Source organism: Aythya ferina, assembly GCF_964211825.1.
Source record: "Aythya ferina genome assembly, chromosome: 28".
Lineage (NCBI taxonomy): Eukaryota > Metazoa > Chordata > Aves > Anseriformes > Anatidae > Aythya > Aythya ferina.
The window spans coordinates 3,358,927-3,374,826 of record NC_140325.1 but is presented as its reverse complement, the minus strand read 5'-3'; the positions used below and the strand labels follow the sequence as shown (position 1 = coordinate 3,374,826).

At 68.6% G+C, this 15,900-nt stretch overlaps 2 protein-coding genes across 7 annotated transcripts; one reads left to right on the top strand and one right to left on the bottom strand.

Moving 5' to 3' along the window:
• Window positions 1-224: 224 nt before the first annotated feature.
• On the top strand, window positions 225-11,102 carry CSRNP2 (cysteine and serine rich nuclear protein 2). Its single transcript, XM_084500159.1, has 5 exons — window positions 225-353; window positions 5,346-5,598; window positions 5,939-6,198; window positions 7,124-7,420; window positions 7,700-11,102. The coding sequence occupies exons 2-5, from the start codon at window positions 5,448-5,450 to the stop codon at window positions 8,588-8,590; spliced, it is 1,599 nt and encodes a 532-aa protein (XP_084356285.1). The 5' UTR covers window positions 225-353; window positions 5,346-5,447; the 3' UTR covers window positions 8,591-11,102.
• LETMD1 (LETM1 domain containing 1) lies at window positions 10,978-15,545 on the bottom strand. Of its 6 annotated transcripts, none has more exons than XM_084500175.1 (9): window positions 15,327-15,544; window positions 14,528-14,690; window positions 14,328-14,443; window positions 14,002-14,084; window positions 13,247-13,433; window positions 13,034-13,135; window positions 12,460-12,612; window positions 12,280-12,376; window positions 10,978-11,409 (listed from the first exon to the last, which is right to left on the bottom strand). In XM_084500175.1, the coding sequence occupies exons 1-9, from the start codon at window positions 15,519-15,521 to the stop codon at window positions 11,360-11,362; spliced, it is 1,146 nt and encodes a 381-aa protein (XP_084356301.1). In that variant the 5' UTR covers window positions 15,522-15,544; the 3' UTR covers window positions 10,978-11,359. The 6 variants fall into 6 exon arrangements, with proteins under 6 accessions (XP_084356301.1, XP_084356297.1, XP_084356298.1 ...); XM_084500171.1 differs by having other exon boundaries at window positions 14,539-14,690; window positions 15,327-15,539; XM_084500172.1 differs by lacking the exon at window positions 10,978-11,409 and adding an exon at window positions 11,743-11,977 and having other exon boundaries at window positions 14,539-14,690; window positions 15,327-15,541.
• Between the last annotated feature and the right edge of the window lie 355 nt (window positions 15,546-15,900).

The window sequence follows — 15,900 nt, the reverse complement described above, 5'->3', positions numbered from 1 at the left end:
CACTCCATTTCCCATCGCCCCCCGCGCCCTTCCCGCTCCGGGCTCCCCTCACGCCTCTTTGGACTCGCTTTCCCGACACCCCTTTCGGCGGGCGCGGCGGGGGCGGGGGCGGGGCCGTCACGTGACGCGGGGTATATAAGGGGCGGCGCGGGGCCGGCGGCCCCATTGTTGTCGGCGAGCGGCGGCGGGGCGGGACCGCGCGGCCGCAGCCCCAGCGCCGAGCCGCCCCGGGGGCCGCCCCCGCCCCGCCGGCCCCGCCCCGCCGCCGGACCCCGGCCTCGGGGCCCCCCCCCGGACCCCTCCCGGGCCCCCCCCTCCCCAAGGCCCCGCCGCTGCCTCGCCCCGGGGAGCCGGTGAGTGGGGGGGGGGGGGGGGGCGCTGGGGGATGGGGCCTGGGGGGGGTATAAGGGAGGGGGGGGGCCTATAGGGGATGGAGGGGGAGAGGGGGGGCTATAGGGGATGGGGGGGGATGCAGGGGGCGAGGAGAGGCCTATAGGGGATGGAAAGGCTATAGGGGATAGGGGGGCTGCAGCAGGGAGCCTATAGGGGATGGGGGGGATGTATGGGGTGAGGAGGGGCTATAGGGGATGGGGGGGCTGCAGCTGGGGGCCTGTAGGGGATGGGGGAGATCTATAGGGGATGGGGGGGCTGTAGGGGATTAGGGGGGGCTGCAGCTCGGGGCCTATAGCGGATGGGGGGGTATAGGGGATGAGGGGGGGATATAGGGTATCGGGGGGCGCTCTGCAGCTGGGGCTGTATAGGGGATTTGGGGCTATAGGGGATAGGGGTGGCCTATAGGGGATGGGGGGGGTCTGCAGTTGAGGCCCTATAGTGGATGGGGGAGGCCTATAGGGGATGGGAGGGCTATAGGGGATTTGGGGGGGTCTCTGCAGCTCGTGGCCTCTAGGGGTTGGGGGCAGCTGGCATCGTCCCTTTGCTGTCTGGGGGCCTGTAGGGGATGGGGGGGCTGCAGGGGATGGGGGGGCTGCGGGCAGCACAGGGCCCCTCGGTTATGGGGGACGTGGGGTGGCGCTGGGTGCCCCATAGGGTGCGAGGCCGAGGGTGCCCTTGGCACTGGGCTGCGGGGTGGGGGGGTCGTGGGGTCACCCCTCAGGATTGGGGCACCAGGGGAGCCCCCCAGGAGGACCCCAAGCAGAGGTCACGGAGGAGACCCCGGGCAAGGAGGGGCTGGGGGCAGCTCGGGGGGGTCCTCGGGGACAGCTTGGGGGGGTCCTTGGCGTTCACTGCGACCCCCAGGGACGGCGCTGACGGCCCCATGGCGGTGTGGGGACAATTTTGGGGTGCGGAGGCACCCGGCAGCCCCCACGCAGCCCACCCCACAGCCCTCTGCCTCCTGCTGGGGGGGGGTCGGGGGCTGCCCGAGGCCTCTGGGTGCCCACCGGGTTCCCCCCCGGCCGTGTGGGTTCCCGGTGGGGTTTCGGGAGGAGCCGTGAGGGCAGGGGCACGGCTCCGAGCCCCTCGGGGTGCCCTCGGCCTCGAGAGCTTCGGGGCGAGACCTCACGGGGTGGACCCGGGCTCGGTGCGAGCACCGGGCACAGGCCCCGCGGTGCTTTTTGGGGTCAGCCCTTCCTGAGGACGCTGGGCCCAGCCTGGAGCCGCAATTTTGGGGCTTTCTCTGCTGATTTGGATGCTCGTTGCGTAAGGCGCTGCTGGTGCCGCTGCCGGGGGGGCCTTGCCCGGATTGATTCGCTGCCTCTGCTTTTAGCGTGGGAAAGAAACCAAATTTTGGGTGGTCTGGGGGGTTCCCCAGGGCACCCTGACCCGGGGGGGTTCCCCAGGGCACAGCACCCCCGGAACAGGGTCGGCTCGGGGCGCAGCGGGTCCCTAAATCGACCGACCCCTTTGGGAAGGCTCCTCCAAGGGGCACCCCCTGAACTCCTCGCCCTCGCCGAGCCCTTTGGGGTCGGTCCCGTTGTGGTGGGGGCGATTTCATCCCCGCTGACCCCAGCTCCAGCCCTCGGGCACCGCCCGGGCTCTGCGGGGTTACCCAAACCCTCCTGCCTTAATTCCGCTCAGCGCCCAATTACCCCGTGGGGGCCGGCGATGCTCCCCGACCACCCCACGGCCCCGGGGGTTCTCCTCAGGCCTCGGGGAGGGAGCTCAGCGCCTCGGCGTTTTCATAGGATCTGCGGAGCGGGGTCCAGGGTTTTTTTTTTTTGCCCCTCTTTGGCCTCGAGCAGCCCCTCGGGGGGCGCGTGGGGGGCGCGCGCTCCTCCGGGGAGCCGCCAAGGGCACCCGCAGCGCACCACGGCCGAGCTGCGGGGCTGTTCCCGGCCTCCCTCTGCCCGATCCCCGTCCGTCCGTCTGTCCGAGCCCCCCGCTGTCCGTGTGTCCGAGCCCCCGGCTCTCTCTGCAGCTTGCTCCGGGGCCGGCAGCGCGCTGCGGCTGCTCTGCGGCGCTGCTGCCGCGTCATCCCCGGCTCCTGCTGCAGCGCGGCGAGCGCCGGCCGAGCCCCTGCGGGGTGGGATTCCAGCCCGGGGAGCACGAACCCGGCCCGTGGCGGGGCCCTTTGCCCCCTGCCACCGCTGCCCCTGCTCTCAAAGGAAGGGAAATCGCCCCAAATCCTCTCCCCCGGCAGCCGGGCCTCGCGCTGCCTTCGCGGGGGATGCTGAGCCGGGCGCCGCAGCGGAATAAAATGGAATAAAATGGGCTCCTTGGGGTTTTTCTCCTCGCTCCCTGCTTTTTTTTTTTTTTTTCCCTGTTTCTTCATCCTGCCCGCCGTGCTGCGGCCCCAGACGTTAGCAGCGGGGTCGAGGTGCTTTTGGGGCATGGGGGGGCTCGACGGCCGCGCGCTGCCCTCTGCTCCTGTGGGGCTGATGCCCGCCTGTGCGCGCCCCCAGTGACCCCAGTTTAGCCTGGGCTGCTTTTTCCACTGGTGTCGATAAACCGGGGGGGGTCTCCCCACTGCTTGCACCCCCCCAACCTCTTTCCACAGCCCCCTGTGGGTGTCTCCGTGCCCTCCCCTCCCTCCCTCTTCTCTCCCATCTGCTGAAACAATCGGCCTTTGCTGCCTCACGGCCGGCCGAGGAGCTGCTCTCTGCTGTGGGATCCGTGGGCAGGGGGTGGACGGACGGACAGACGGACGGGTGGGTGGACAGACAGACGGATGGACGGACGGACGGACGGACACCGGTGTTTCTCTGGTGCCGGGCTTTGTGCAGGCTCAGCCCCTGGGAGCTGGGAGCAGGAAGGCTCCTTCCCACGCCCGTAGGTCAGCAAAGGTCGTCTCCCTTCCAGGCTGGAATTTGGGGTTATTCCGCGCGGATTGGGTGTTGGACACCTCTCGACATCGTAAAACCCAGGAGGCTGCGCAGGTTTTGGCCTCTTTCTTGCTCTTTTCAGGCCACTTGAGAACCCAACCCGGCCCCCTCCAAAACCCCGGTGCTGCTGCGCCCGAAGGCGCTGCTCTCGCTCCATCCCTGCGAGGTGCTGGGCTCCAATTTCTGCTTCGTGCCCCCCCAGCCCCGCTGTTTTGGGGGTGTCTGTGCAGGGCGTGCACAAATTAATATTTTTAGTCTAGCTCCTTTCAGCCTGGTTTAATAGCAGAAAGGAGGGGACTCGGCGCCGTGCGATGGCTTCCCGCGGAGCTCAGCGTGGAAACCTCTGGCCGGTGTGCGAGGGAAGTTTCTCCGTTCTCCATTCCAGTCCAATTCCCTCCTCGAGGCTTTACCTCCTGCCCCAAAATGAAGGAAACCTGCAGGGGATGGCAGGGAGGACGGGGGTGCCACCATGTCACCCCCACAACGCCCGGGCAGGGTCCCAGACCCCCCCTTGCGGGCTGGGAAGGGCTCCGTTACGCATCCACTGCCTTCGTGCCCCTCGCATCCGTGCCCGGGACATTTTCTCCAGTTTCTGTTTCCATTTCACACTTTCTATTTCGGAAGGGTAACCTGAGCCAGGCGGATGGAGCCCACGTCCCGCTGCGGGCATCACAGGGGGGCTGCTGCTGCCCCCGCCCCGGGGAGGGGACGGAGAGCTGGGGAGCCTCGAGCAGGGAGCGGTCGGTGTCAGCATCCTGGTCCAGCCCCGAGGAAACGAGGAGGCTCGTGGGGTTTTCCTCCTTCCTCCGTCCCTGCTGGGGTGTTGGGGACTGCAGGGACCGCAGAAACCTCCCCGAGTGCTCGCCGGCGAGCTCCTTCCCGAAAGGAAGCTGATGGGGAGTGTGAGGCCACCAGCTCCAGAGGCAAAATCACCCCCGAAAATGGGACACGGGGATGAGAAACCAGCAAGGCCAGGGGCAGGGGGCTGGTTTGGAAAGGGACGTGGTGGCACGGGGGACGTGGTGCTGGTTCGTTGGGGCAGGGGTGCTCGAGCCGCTGTTTCCTGCCCTCACTTTAATTCTGGGGCTCATCCATGTCCATCTGCAAGCACCGCGCTGCTCCCAGAGCCGCTCCTTCCCCCTCTCCAGCACCACAATTACCCAATTCCCCTAAAAAAAAAGCTGATTTTAAGCCTGGGCTCAGCCAAGCGGGGGCAAATTGTGCTCTGGGTGCTGGGGGCTCCTCGGGGCGCATCCACGTCTCCGGATGCACCTCCCCAGTGGACGGATGGACGGATGGATGGATGGGTGGATGGATGGACGGACGGACTGACGGATGCAGTCTCCCGGAGCCGTTTGTTCCGTTGCCATGAGAACCGGCGCTGCCGCACCGAGGGACGGGGACGGAGCCACCCGCATCCACAGCAGCCTCGGCTCTGCCTTTCCCCAGCCGGGGGGGCTCCCCGAAATCCCCCCTTGCCCAGCCCTTCCAGGCTTCCCAGCGAGATCCGGCTGCTCCCCGTCCCTCGGATGCCTGCGGGTGCCACCAGGCAGGGCTCTCCCTCTGGTGGGGGCTACAAATCAGGCTGAGCCCGGCTCTCGGCCAGTCTGCGGCTAGGGGGAAGCGCTGCGGTTGTTTAAATGGGAATAAAACGTGTTAAATGGGAATGAAACGTGTTAAATGTGAACAAAATCTGGGCAGGAGGAGCTCGCCTCTGCTCCTGGGCCCTCCCCAGCTCCAGGCTGGGTCCCTGCGCCCTCCTTGCCAGGCTCCATCCCGAGGGCTCTGCCTGAAAATCGGCCGTTTTTTAAACAGCTCTCGGGGCCTCTGAGCCGGGTCCCGTGGGTCCCGCAGCTCTCCTGCCTGTTTGGGGGAAGCTTCGGGGGCACCCCAGGTGTCGCTTTGCTTATCCACGAGTGAGCACCACAGCTCCGTGCCCCTGAGAGCAGGGCGGTGGGGCTGGGAACCGTCACCCTCCCTGGGCTCTGGGTGCTCTGGTGAGGAGGAAGGGATCGGGATCGGGGTCGGTCCCTGGGTGCTGAGTTTCTTTCCCCATGCCCACAGGTCCGTGGCGAGCCCGCCGGCAGCTGGGGCTGGCGCCGGGGAGCCGGTGTCAGGTCCCCCCCCGCCCGCTGCGCGCCCCCTCTCCATGCGAGCCGTGGCCAAATGGATGCGATCGCGAGCGGCGGCCTCAAGAGGAAGTTCGAGGACGCGGACGTGGGCTCCCCGGCCTCCAACTCGGACGATGAAATCTCCAACAGCGACAGCGCCGACAGCTGCGACAGCGTCAACCCCTCCAGCTCCACCGGCTTCATCCGTGAGTGGCCCAGGACAGGGACGGGGACGGGGACGGTCCCTGGAGGTGCCGCGGTGCCACGGTGCTGGCTCAGCTCTCCCCACGCTCATCCCTTTCCAGCTGGGAGATGGCGAGCGTCCGTCCCCGAGCCTTTATTCCTCCCGCTCCTTTCCCAGCCCCTACCCAAACCTTTGTGTGTCTGAACGGGGGGAGCAGCCCAGGGCTGCTGGCACGAGCGAGGCGCCCTCCACGCGGTGGGGGGTGCGGAGACGCCGCTCTCCGGGGGTGGGAGGCCGGCACGGGGCACCGAGCAGGCTTTTCTTCCTGCTCCAACCCCGCCTGGGGCTCGTCCTCCCCGCAGCCACCTCCATCCTGAAGAGGCAGAAGCAGCTGCGCAGGAAGAATGTGCGCTTCGACCAGGTGACGGTGTACTACTTCGCCCGGCGCCAGGGCTTCACCAGCGTGCCCAGCCAGGGCGGCAGCTCCCTGGGCATGGCGCAGCGCCACAACTCGGTGCGCCGCTACACGCTCTGCGAGTTCGCCCAGGAGCAGGAGGTGAACCACCGGGAGATCCTGCGGGAGCACCTCAAGGAGGAGAAGCTCCACGCCAAGAAAATGAAGGTACGGCCGCGAGCTGCCCCCTGCCTTGGGCAAAGGGAGCGCACGGGGAGGGGGGGACCCAGGCTGCTGCTTCGTGTGGATTTGGGGGCAGTTCAGCTCTGTTCTGTGCCTTTTTTTTTTTAACTTCTGTTGCCACTGCTCTTGCTGCCTGGTTACTCCGACACTCCCCCCTTCCCTCCTGGAGAGCCCGGACAAACCTCTCTGGGGCTGTGCTGGTGGAAATTCCAGTCTGGGAAGTGGCTGTGCCCGGGGAGGATCCGGATCCAGGTCCGGGTGGCTCTGCCCGTTCCCCAACCCGTCCCCAATTACAGGCGCAGGGTGCGCACCCTTGGGCGTTGCCTCGGGGCCGGGCTTCGTTTCGCAGTGATGCTTCGTTTAGTGCCAGCCTTTAATCAGGCTGCTGCTGCCATGACAACGCGCTTGGCAGAGGGACGCAGGCCCAGCCGGCCGCCTCGGTTTTATCATTTTTTCTTAGCATTTTGCTTTTCTGATGGCTCCACGCGCTGCCCATGGAGCCACGGGGGCCAGAGGGGCTGGCGACAGCCCCTGGGTCCGGCTGCATCTGCCTGGGGAGCAGCGGGGCCGGGGTTTGGGGGCTGAGAACAGGATGGACCCCAGCAGGGAGGCGAAGTTGTGTCCTCAAATTCCTCCTCTCCCAGGGCCCAGGTATTTTTAGGAAGCGGCGACCTCCTTTTGTCGTGCTCCTTGCAGGGAGGAGGGAAGGCGGCGGAGCCTCTGCTCTGATCTCCTTCATTTTTTTTTCCTGTAAACTGCTGTGTGGGACCAGGGGGCTGGGGATGGGCTCGATCCTTCTCGCTGGCTCTGCCCCGAGGCGCGCAGTCGGGGTCGGCGCTGCCCCCCAGGGGACCCACAGCCCCCCCCCAGCATCGCTGCGGGGTCTCAGCCCTGTCCCCCCGCCCCGCAGCTCACCAAGAACGGCACGGTGGAGTCCGAGGAGGCGGAGGGGCTGACGCTGGAGGACGTCTCGGACGACGACATCGACGTGGAGAACGTGGAGGTGGACGACTACTTCTTCCTGCAGCCCCTGCCCACCAAGCGGCGCCGGGCGCTGCTCCGCGCCTCCGGCGTTCACCGCATCGACGCCGAGGAGAAGCAGGAGCTGCGGGCCATCCGCCTCTCGCGGGAGGAGTGCGGCTGCGACTGCCGCCTCTACTGCGACCCCGAGGCCTGCGCCTGCAGCCAGGCGGGCATCAAATGCCAGGTGAGTCGGGGAGGGAGCTGCCAGCACCCAGCCTTCAGCCTGCCCGCGGTGCCGGGCTCTCCGTGAGACGTGGAGAGCTGAGAAAAGGGACTGGAGGAGAGGGGTGCGCGGCCCCGGCCTTGTTTTGGGGACCCCCTTGCAGGGAAAACCTTCCCGGGGGTCGAGCCCCTGTTGTGGGGTGGCGTTTGGGCACCGGTGGGGCTGGTTCAGGAGGCAGAAATCGGCGTCACGCACACTCCCGGCGCCGCCGTCCTCAGCTGCGGCGTCTCCCTCTGGCAGGTGGACCGCATGTCCTTCCCCTGCGGCTGCTCGCGGGACGGCTGCGGGAACATGGCCGGCCGCATCGAGTTCAACCCCATCCGCGTGCGGACTCACTACCTCCACACCATCATGAAGCTGGAGCTGGAGAACAAGCGCCAGGGAGCCCGGCCCGCCGAGGAGGAGGCGGCGGCAGCGGCGGCGGCGGTGGCGGCAGCGCAGGGCTCCGGCAGCGCCTGGCCGGGGACGCAGCCCCCGGAGACGCAGGACTTCCAGGAGTTCATGGCGGAGAACGAGACGGCCGTCATGCACCTGCAGACGGCGGAGGAGCTGGAGAGGCTGAAGGCCGAGGAAGACTCGAGCAGCAGCTCCGGCGTGGAGAGCTTGGGCGTCTGCATCCTGGAGGAGCCCCTGGCCGTGCCGGAGGGTTTGTGCCCCGGCCTCGCCGCCCCCATCCTCATCCAAGCCCAGCTGCCGCCGGGTTCCTCCGTCCTCTGCTTTGCCGACGGCGCCGAGCAGGCGGCGGCGGCGGGCAACCAGCCCTACCTGAACGGTGGCCCCGTGGTCTACTACCAGGTGGAGCAGCGCTCCGTGCTGGGCACCAAGGGCGAGAGCGGCCCCGAGGAGCTGGAGGTGCCCCCGACGTACCCGAGCGAGAAGGACCTGGGCGTCATCTCCGTCCCCGTGGCGTCGCTGGTGACTTGCGGCCGAGCCGCCGCTGCTCCGAGCAAGGGAGAAGCGGCGAAAGCCCCGGCTCCGGAGGCTGCAGCCCCGGGCGAGGGCTGCCGTGGGGCCCCCGCCGCTCCCTTCGGCACAAACTCTCCGTCCCCTGCACCCGAGCAAGCCCCGGAGCGCGCACGGGAGCCGCCCGCCGCCGAGGAGCGTGCGCTGGGAGCCGCCCTGCCCGTCTGAGCGGCGTTGGGCGCCCCTTCCTCTATTTATTGACGGTTGTTTGATGGACCAGCAGCGGCCACACGAGGTTATTTAATTGTGGGGGGGTGGGAGGGGCGCGGGGCTGCTTTGTACAGGGGGTTTTAAACGGGCCCAGGCGGGTGCTGCGCGGAGGCGGCTCCTTGTGCTTGGCGCTGGGCGCGCTCCCCGGGACCACAGCGCGGAGCAGCGGACTCGAGGCCCCCGTGCTCGGCTGCTTTCAGGTGGCAGCGGCCCCGCTGCTCCCCCCCCCCGTCCCCCCAGCCCAGCAGGGACAGTTTTGGGGACGGTTTTGGGGCCCGGCCACCGCCCGCGGCCACTCGGTTGCCGTCCGCATGCGCACGCAGCCTCCTGCTTCTCCCCCCGTCCTCCACCTCTGCAGCTCCCTGCTGCAGCGCCCACCTGGGCACCTTTCTCCCCTTTTAACCAGAAGACGACGTTATTAGTTTATATTTTTTTTTAAATGTGTTGAATGTTTACCGGGCTGGGCCGCAGCCAAGCAGCTCTCCGGGGGCCGCGCTGCCCCATCGCACCCCAGCAGCCGTGGGGGGGGGCAGGGACGGGGCGGTGAAGACCCCGCGCTGCTGGGAGAGGGCCCCAACCTCCCTGCACAGCACGGGGCGAGGACAGCCCCCGGCCTCTCCTGGAATTTTTTTTTCTTCATCACCTCGTTGCTTTTCTCGACACCCGGCTCTGTGCCGCGGGGGCAGCGTGGGCAGGAGGAGAGCCCCGTCCGGACACCAGCTCCGTCCGTCCTGCAGGAGGGGCAGAGGCGAGCGCGTCCCCTCTGTCCCCTCGGTGGGCGGTGAAAGCACTTTGCAGCCCCCCCCCGGGGCTTTGTTCCCCAGCGCTGCTCCTTTGAACCGAACCCCGTGGGGCGTTTGGCAGGTGGGGGGGGGCAGGACCCAGCGAGCGGCGGTGCCCCCCCTGCCCTTCCTGCAGCATTTTCCAGTTGTCCCCTGAGGCTGCTCCCCAGCCGGGGGGGTGGCACGATGCCATCCCAGCTCGGGATGGGCCCCCCCAGGAGCTCGGCGCTGCCCCAGCCCCAGCCACCCTTCGAGCACCCCCTGCCCGAGGGGCACCATCCCCTGCCCCCCCCTTTGGGCGCAGACGGACTCCAGCTGAGCAAACCTCGCAGCGAGGGGGAGAAGAAGGGCACCCGGACCCCCCCCCAGGATCCCCCCAGCAGCCGTGCCGGAGCAGAGGAGAAGCTGCCGAGCTCCGAAGCCGTTCCTGAACCTTTCCCCGCTGCCCACGAGCTGCCTCCTGCCGCCGGAGGATGGAAACCCAACGCAGCCCCCGGGCCACCACCGCCTTCTGGTTTCCTTCACGAACGCTGCTGCTGGCAGGAGCCCCCCCCCCAGCTCCAAAGGGCCCTGCGTGTCCCCCCCCCAGCCCTGGGGAGCGGGGAGAGCCGGGACAGACTGCGTCCTGCACAAGTGCTTTAATTGCTCGGGCTTCGTTTGGTCTCGCGGCTCCTCTCCTGCTTCTGCTCCGCGGCCGCTCGCTGGGGTCCCGGGGGGGGGCACCTCCGAGCTGCTCCCCCCCCCCCCCCCCGGGCCCTTTTGGTGCCGCTTCCCCGGGGCCGTCCCCGTTCTCTGAAGCTTTGTGCAGAGCCCGGGGGGTGCAGCTTTGTGGGGGGGGGCTCCAGGTTTTGGGGCTCGGTGCCTCCTGCCCCCCCCCGCACGCTCCCTCCAACCTTACCCAAGGGCTACGTCCCCGCGGGGGCTCTGGGGGGAACGAAGCCTTACCCGGGGCCGTGCCCCCCACCCTCCCCAGCTCTCCGTCCTGGGGGGGCTGCCGTGCCCCCACCGTGCCGGCCCCCCTCCCTGGGCAGCGAGGGCACGGGGCAGCCCCCCCCGTGCAGAACTCTGCCAAGGCAGAGCAAACGCTGACACTTGAACAGGTTTAAATCTTTGGAGATTTTTTTTGTTTTTTGGGGGGTTTTCTTGTTGTTTTTTTTTTTTTCTTTCCTTTAAACGAATTCAGCGCCCCCCCAGCTCCCACAACGCAGCCGGGCCGGGCTGGGGGGGGTCAGGGGGGGCTCTGCCACTAAGCAGAGAGCTCCTGGGATCGCCTCTGTTTTTACAGCGCCGTTCGCAGTGCAATCAGAGCGCGTCCCTGCCTCCTGCCCCCTCGGCTGCGGGACGAACTGGTCAGCCCCCACTGGTGCTACTGGTGCTACTGGGCTGCTCGGGAGCGGTGGCACCGGCGCCCGGCCCCCCCCCACCCCCAGCCCCATTTAAATCCTATTTAAATCCCGACCCTGCTCCCCCCGCCCTCGCCCCCTTCTCTCACACTGTACACAGGTGGCATTTCCCCCCCCCCCCATTTCCAGTGTGAATCCAAAGCTTGTCAGGTCCTCCGCATTATTTTGGTTTTTTGTTTGTTTTATTTTTGGTTTTTTTTTGGCCTTTTACATTCTTTTCATGGTGACAATGCTGTATTTAAAGAGAAATATTTAAGTGTAAAAATAAAGAAATGCTCAAACTTGCACCGGGAGTCGCTTTGGGGCTCGGAGGGCGCCGAGAGGAGCCCGGGGGGGGCAAAACCAGAGCAGGGGCAGGGCCGGGGGGGAGCCAGGCGAGCCCTGCGCTTGCTTTTTTCTTTAATAAAACACGGAAAGCGGGTAGAAAGTCAGAAAAGTCAGAGTCTCTCATGCACAGACCGCGCTAGGACAGCTGGTGAGGGGCTGGGTTTAGTCCCTGGGGGACACGGGGGGGGCACCAGGCGCTGCTGGGGGCCGCGTCCTCACCACCAGTACAGCCCAGTCCTTCCCAGCGCCGCCCGTGGCTGCAGACCTGGGAACAAAACACAGCGACCTCCCCCCAACCTGGCAAATCCAGGGGGGGGGGCTAGGGACTGGCCCGCGCCCCCCCCCAGGAGCTGTTTGCATTAAGACTTCAGTGACACCCCCGGGATCCCCTCTGCACACCAGGGGAGAGCAGCAGGGCCCAAGCTGAGCACAGCCCACCACAGGGAGCTCCCGGGGGCAGGGGGGGGCACACGCCTGTTTCCTCCCCCCCCATCCATAAAGTGCCGCAGTTCAGGAGGTGAAAGGGAGCCGCGAGGGGCAGCGGGGACAGCGCGGAGGGACGGGGACCCCCCCTTCACCTGCGTGGCAGCACCTCGGGGGGCAGCGGGGCTCCAGGCTCTGCCCAGCACCACCGAGACCCTGCCCAAGATGCCGGGGATTGGGGGGGGGGGGGGGGAGCACGAGGCCCCCCCCCCCCCAGCGATGCCGCAGGCGAGGGGTCGCAGCCGGGGCCCCTCCGCGCTCACTCCTTGGCCCTGAGGTAGTTGAGGGTCAGCAGGACCATGCTGTTGGCCAGCAGGGACACCTCGGACACTGCACCACGAGAGCAGAGGCTGCAAACCAAACGGCTCCCGGCACGCTCATCCCCTCCCCGGGGGGCTGGGGGGCTTCCCTTCCCCTCCCTGGGGGGTTTGGGGGGCTCCCAGGGCCTTTTTGCTCTGTTCCCAGCCCTTTATTTCCCCCCCATCCCCGTTTTGCCTCCCCCCACCAGGACCCCTTCCCACCACAAGCTCCCCTCAGCTCCCCAGGGGCTGTGCCCTGAGCCTTTTCCCAGCCAAATTCCAGCGAAATCTCCCCAAAACGCATTCCCCCCCCCCACCCCAGCAGGCAGGAGCTGCCTCTGCCCCCCCCTCACCTTGCAGCTTGCAGGAGAGCTGCAGCCACTGCTCCAGCCACGCTCTGCACTCTGCCAGGCCGAGGTGCGTCGAGTTCAGACCCCGGAGGTAGCAAGCCTGGGGGGGGGGGGAAAAACAGACCCCAGGGTCACACAGGGGATGGCCCCGGGCCCCCCCCCGGGCACTGGAGCCTTCCTCACCGCTCTCAGCTCCTCCTCGGCCAGCTGCCCCAAGCCCAGGCGCAGCAGGGCCCGGTCCAGGTGCCGGATCTCCAGGACGTGGCCGCGCAGGCGGTGCCTCAGGACGAAGGCGGGCAGGCGGGGGGTGAGGAACAGGACGCGGCTCAGGGCCCTCTGCAGCAGAGAAAAAGGCACCGAGCCCCCCGTCAGCCCCCCCCGGGCACAGCCCGAGCCACCCGATGGGGGCCGTGAGCACAGCCAGGAGGAAAACCAAGCAGGGAAGCGTTGCGAGTGAAATTAAAAAAAAAAAAAAAAAGGGGGGGGGAAAGGAGAAATTAAAGGGTTGGGGGAAAAAAAATCCTGCGAATGTGGCACAGGGCAGCGGCGAGCAGGTTGTGACCCTGCAGCACCGAGGCACTGAGGGGACGGGGAGGTGCTGGGGGGGTGGGAAATGGGGAGCAAAAGGCCAGGATCGGTTTCCTGAGACGCTCCCGCTGCCGTCGGGAAGAAAGCAGCCGCCCGAGGGTAAATCTGAAGGAAATCGGGGGGATTTCTCTCACCGCGCAGCCGTGGGGGGGAGGAGGGGGGTGCTCACCACGTGGGACGCGTGCAGCTTGCTCAGCCCCAGGGGGGGGCCCGAAAAAAGGCTTCTGAGGGCGTACAGCTCGGCCACCTGAGGCTGCGACCCCCGCTGCACCTGCAAGAGCCCCTGGTGCTCGTCACCGACGCTTCCCGGGGGGTGCCGGGCACTGCTGAGCCCCCGGGGGAGGTGCTGAGCCCCAAGGGGGGGCCGCAGCCCCCCACCCACCTTGGTGCAGAGCTCCTGCAGCTGGGTTTGGAGCCAGGGCTCGTGCAGGGAGCTCGCCGCCAGGGCCACGCTCTGCAGCACCTCGGCGTAGGCGGCGCTGCGGATGGCGTGGTAGGCGTCCAGGAACTCCCGCTGCTGGCTCGGCGTCCAGAAGTAGCGGATGAGGAGCTGCCGGGGGAAGAAATACCTGGGGGAGGAAAGGGGGGGCTCAGGGGGGGCAGCTTCATGCACACACGAGCCGGGCAGGGCCTCGCTCGCTGAAGCAGCGCCCTGGGAGGGGGGCAGCTCCTCTCCCAGCCCCTCTCCCTGGGGGATTTGCTCCTCCGAAGGCCACGGCGAGCTCCTGAGCTTCACGGGGGGGTGCACGGTGCTGCGGGGGGGCTGCGTTCCCAGCAGGACATTCCAAATGGTCCCAGAGCTTGGAGGGAACCGAGCAGGGCAGGGAGAGCCCGAGCCAGGGGAGCCCAGGGCACAGGCGGGGGTGGCAGCCACGTGCCGGGGGTGTTTGTGCCCCAAGGCACGGAGCTGGCCGGGCCCCGGGCCCGCAGAAGGGCAGGATTGCGAAAACGAAATGCCAGCTGGGCTCCCCCGGCTGCAGGTGCTCGGGAGTGGGGGCTGAGCTGCCCATATTTGTGTGTTTGTCACCCCCCCCCGGAGCGATTCCACGAAACCCAAGACGCCAGGAGGGAGAGGAGGAGCCCGCAGCGCCCCCCCGGGAGGTTGGGGGGGGGGGAGGGGGGAGGGGGGGTACTCACATCAGGACGATGACCAAGAAGTTGGCGAAGGGCGGGATGGCGAGCAGGCCGACGGGGATGGCCTTGATCACGTCCCTGCGGAACTGCGGCCGAAAGCGAAGCAGCAGGAAAATCAAAGGGTTGGGGGGGGAAAAACACACCCAGCTCCCCCCAAAACCCCACCCAGCTCCCCCAAAACCAACCAGCCAGGCACCGAATCCCACCCAGCTCCCCCCAAAAGCAGCGTCCCAGCCCCGAGCACAGCTCCCGTGCCCTGATTTTGGGCAGGAATCACTCATGCGTGGTCCCCCCCCAAAAAAATAAGCCCCGTTCCCCCCCCGCCGTACCTGCCGCAGCCTCTCCATGTCCCTGTAGGGCAGCTGCTGAGGGCTCAGCTTCTGCCGGGCCATCTCCTGCCGGATCCTCCTCACCTCCTTCACCTCCACCAGCACCGCCCGGACCCCTGCGGAGGCGGCGTTGAGGTTTCCCCCCGGGGGAGGCACCGGGCAAGCTCCGGTGGGGGCCGCGCGCTGGGGGGGGGTCTCACCGTGCCCCCACCTCCGGTGAAGAGGGCGTAGAGGGCGTAGAAGCGGGGGAAGGAGCGCTGCAGGAACCGCTCGTAGCGCCCGTTGAGCCGCTTCACGCCCCGCAGCAGGGCGGCCAGGGCGCCCCGGGAACCCGCCTCGGCCGAACGGCAGCGAACGGAGATCCTGGGGGGGGGGGGATGGGGGGGCAGCCGGTTTTGGGGAGGGGGGGGTGAGGAGATGGCCCGGTAGCGGGCTGCTGCCCCCCCCCCCACACCCACCCACCTCCGGTGCTGGGGGGTGTGGACGGTAACCGGGGGGTGGGGAGGGTCTGGGGGTGGTACCGGGGGTGGGTAGGGGGGGGCACGGGGCACCGGGGCCGGTAACCGGGGGGTGTGGGGGGGGGGAGCAGGGGCTGTACCGGGGGTGTCACGGCCGGTACCGGGGGCTAGGGGGGGGTACAAGGGGCACCACGGCCGGTACCGGGGGAGGTGTCAGGGGCCCGGGGGTGGTACCGGGGTGGGGGGTGGGGGGCACGGGACACTGCTCCGGTAACCGGGGGGGTGTCGGGGGGGCCGGGGGTGGTACCGGGGGTGTCACGGGCGGTACCGGGAGCTGGGGGGGGGGCACGGGACACCACGGCCAGCACCCAGGGGAGACGTCGGGGGGCCGGGAGGGCCCGGGGGGAGTCCGGGGGCACGGGGGGGCACGGGGACACCGCAGCCGGTCCCCGGGGGAGGCACCGGGGAGGGGAGGGGGTCCCAGGGCCGGTTCCCAAGGCCGGTACCGGAGGTCCCGGAGGTCCCGGGGGTCCCGGCTCACCTCAGGGCCCCCCGCGGGGGTCGCGGCTCCAGGAGGCCCCAGGCGGGGCCGGGCCCGGGGCCGAGCCGCCAGAGCGCACCGCGGGCCCCCGCCCGGCACAGCGCCATCTTGGCGGCCGCCCACGTGACGGGGCGGGAGGCGGTGCGCGGGGCGGTCACGTGAGCGCCGCCGGAAGTGGCCGCTGGGCGCCGCCATCTTGGGGGCTCCCCGGTGCGGGGCCGGCTCCGGGAGGAGCGGGGGGGACGGGGGGCGCTCGGGGCTCTCCTCCGCCTCTCGGAACCCCCCCAGCGAGGCGTGGAGCAGCTCTGTGGGCCTGTCCCCCCCCTCGGGATGCTGCCCCTGCTCGGTACCGGCCCCGGTGGCACCGGCCCCCGTTGTCCTGCACCGAGGCCTCCAGCCCGTCAGGCTCCGTTGGGCCCCGGTGGACGTTACAAGCACCGCAGGGACCGGCCCCGCCGCCACCACGGCTGCTCCTGGCCCCCCGGTGCCTTCCCCGTCACCCTCCCCAGCACCACCAGCACCGGGCCCCGTCCCGGCAGCCCCCCGGGGCCCCGGGCGATGCCTTCCCAAAGGA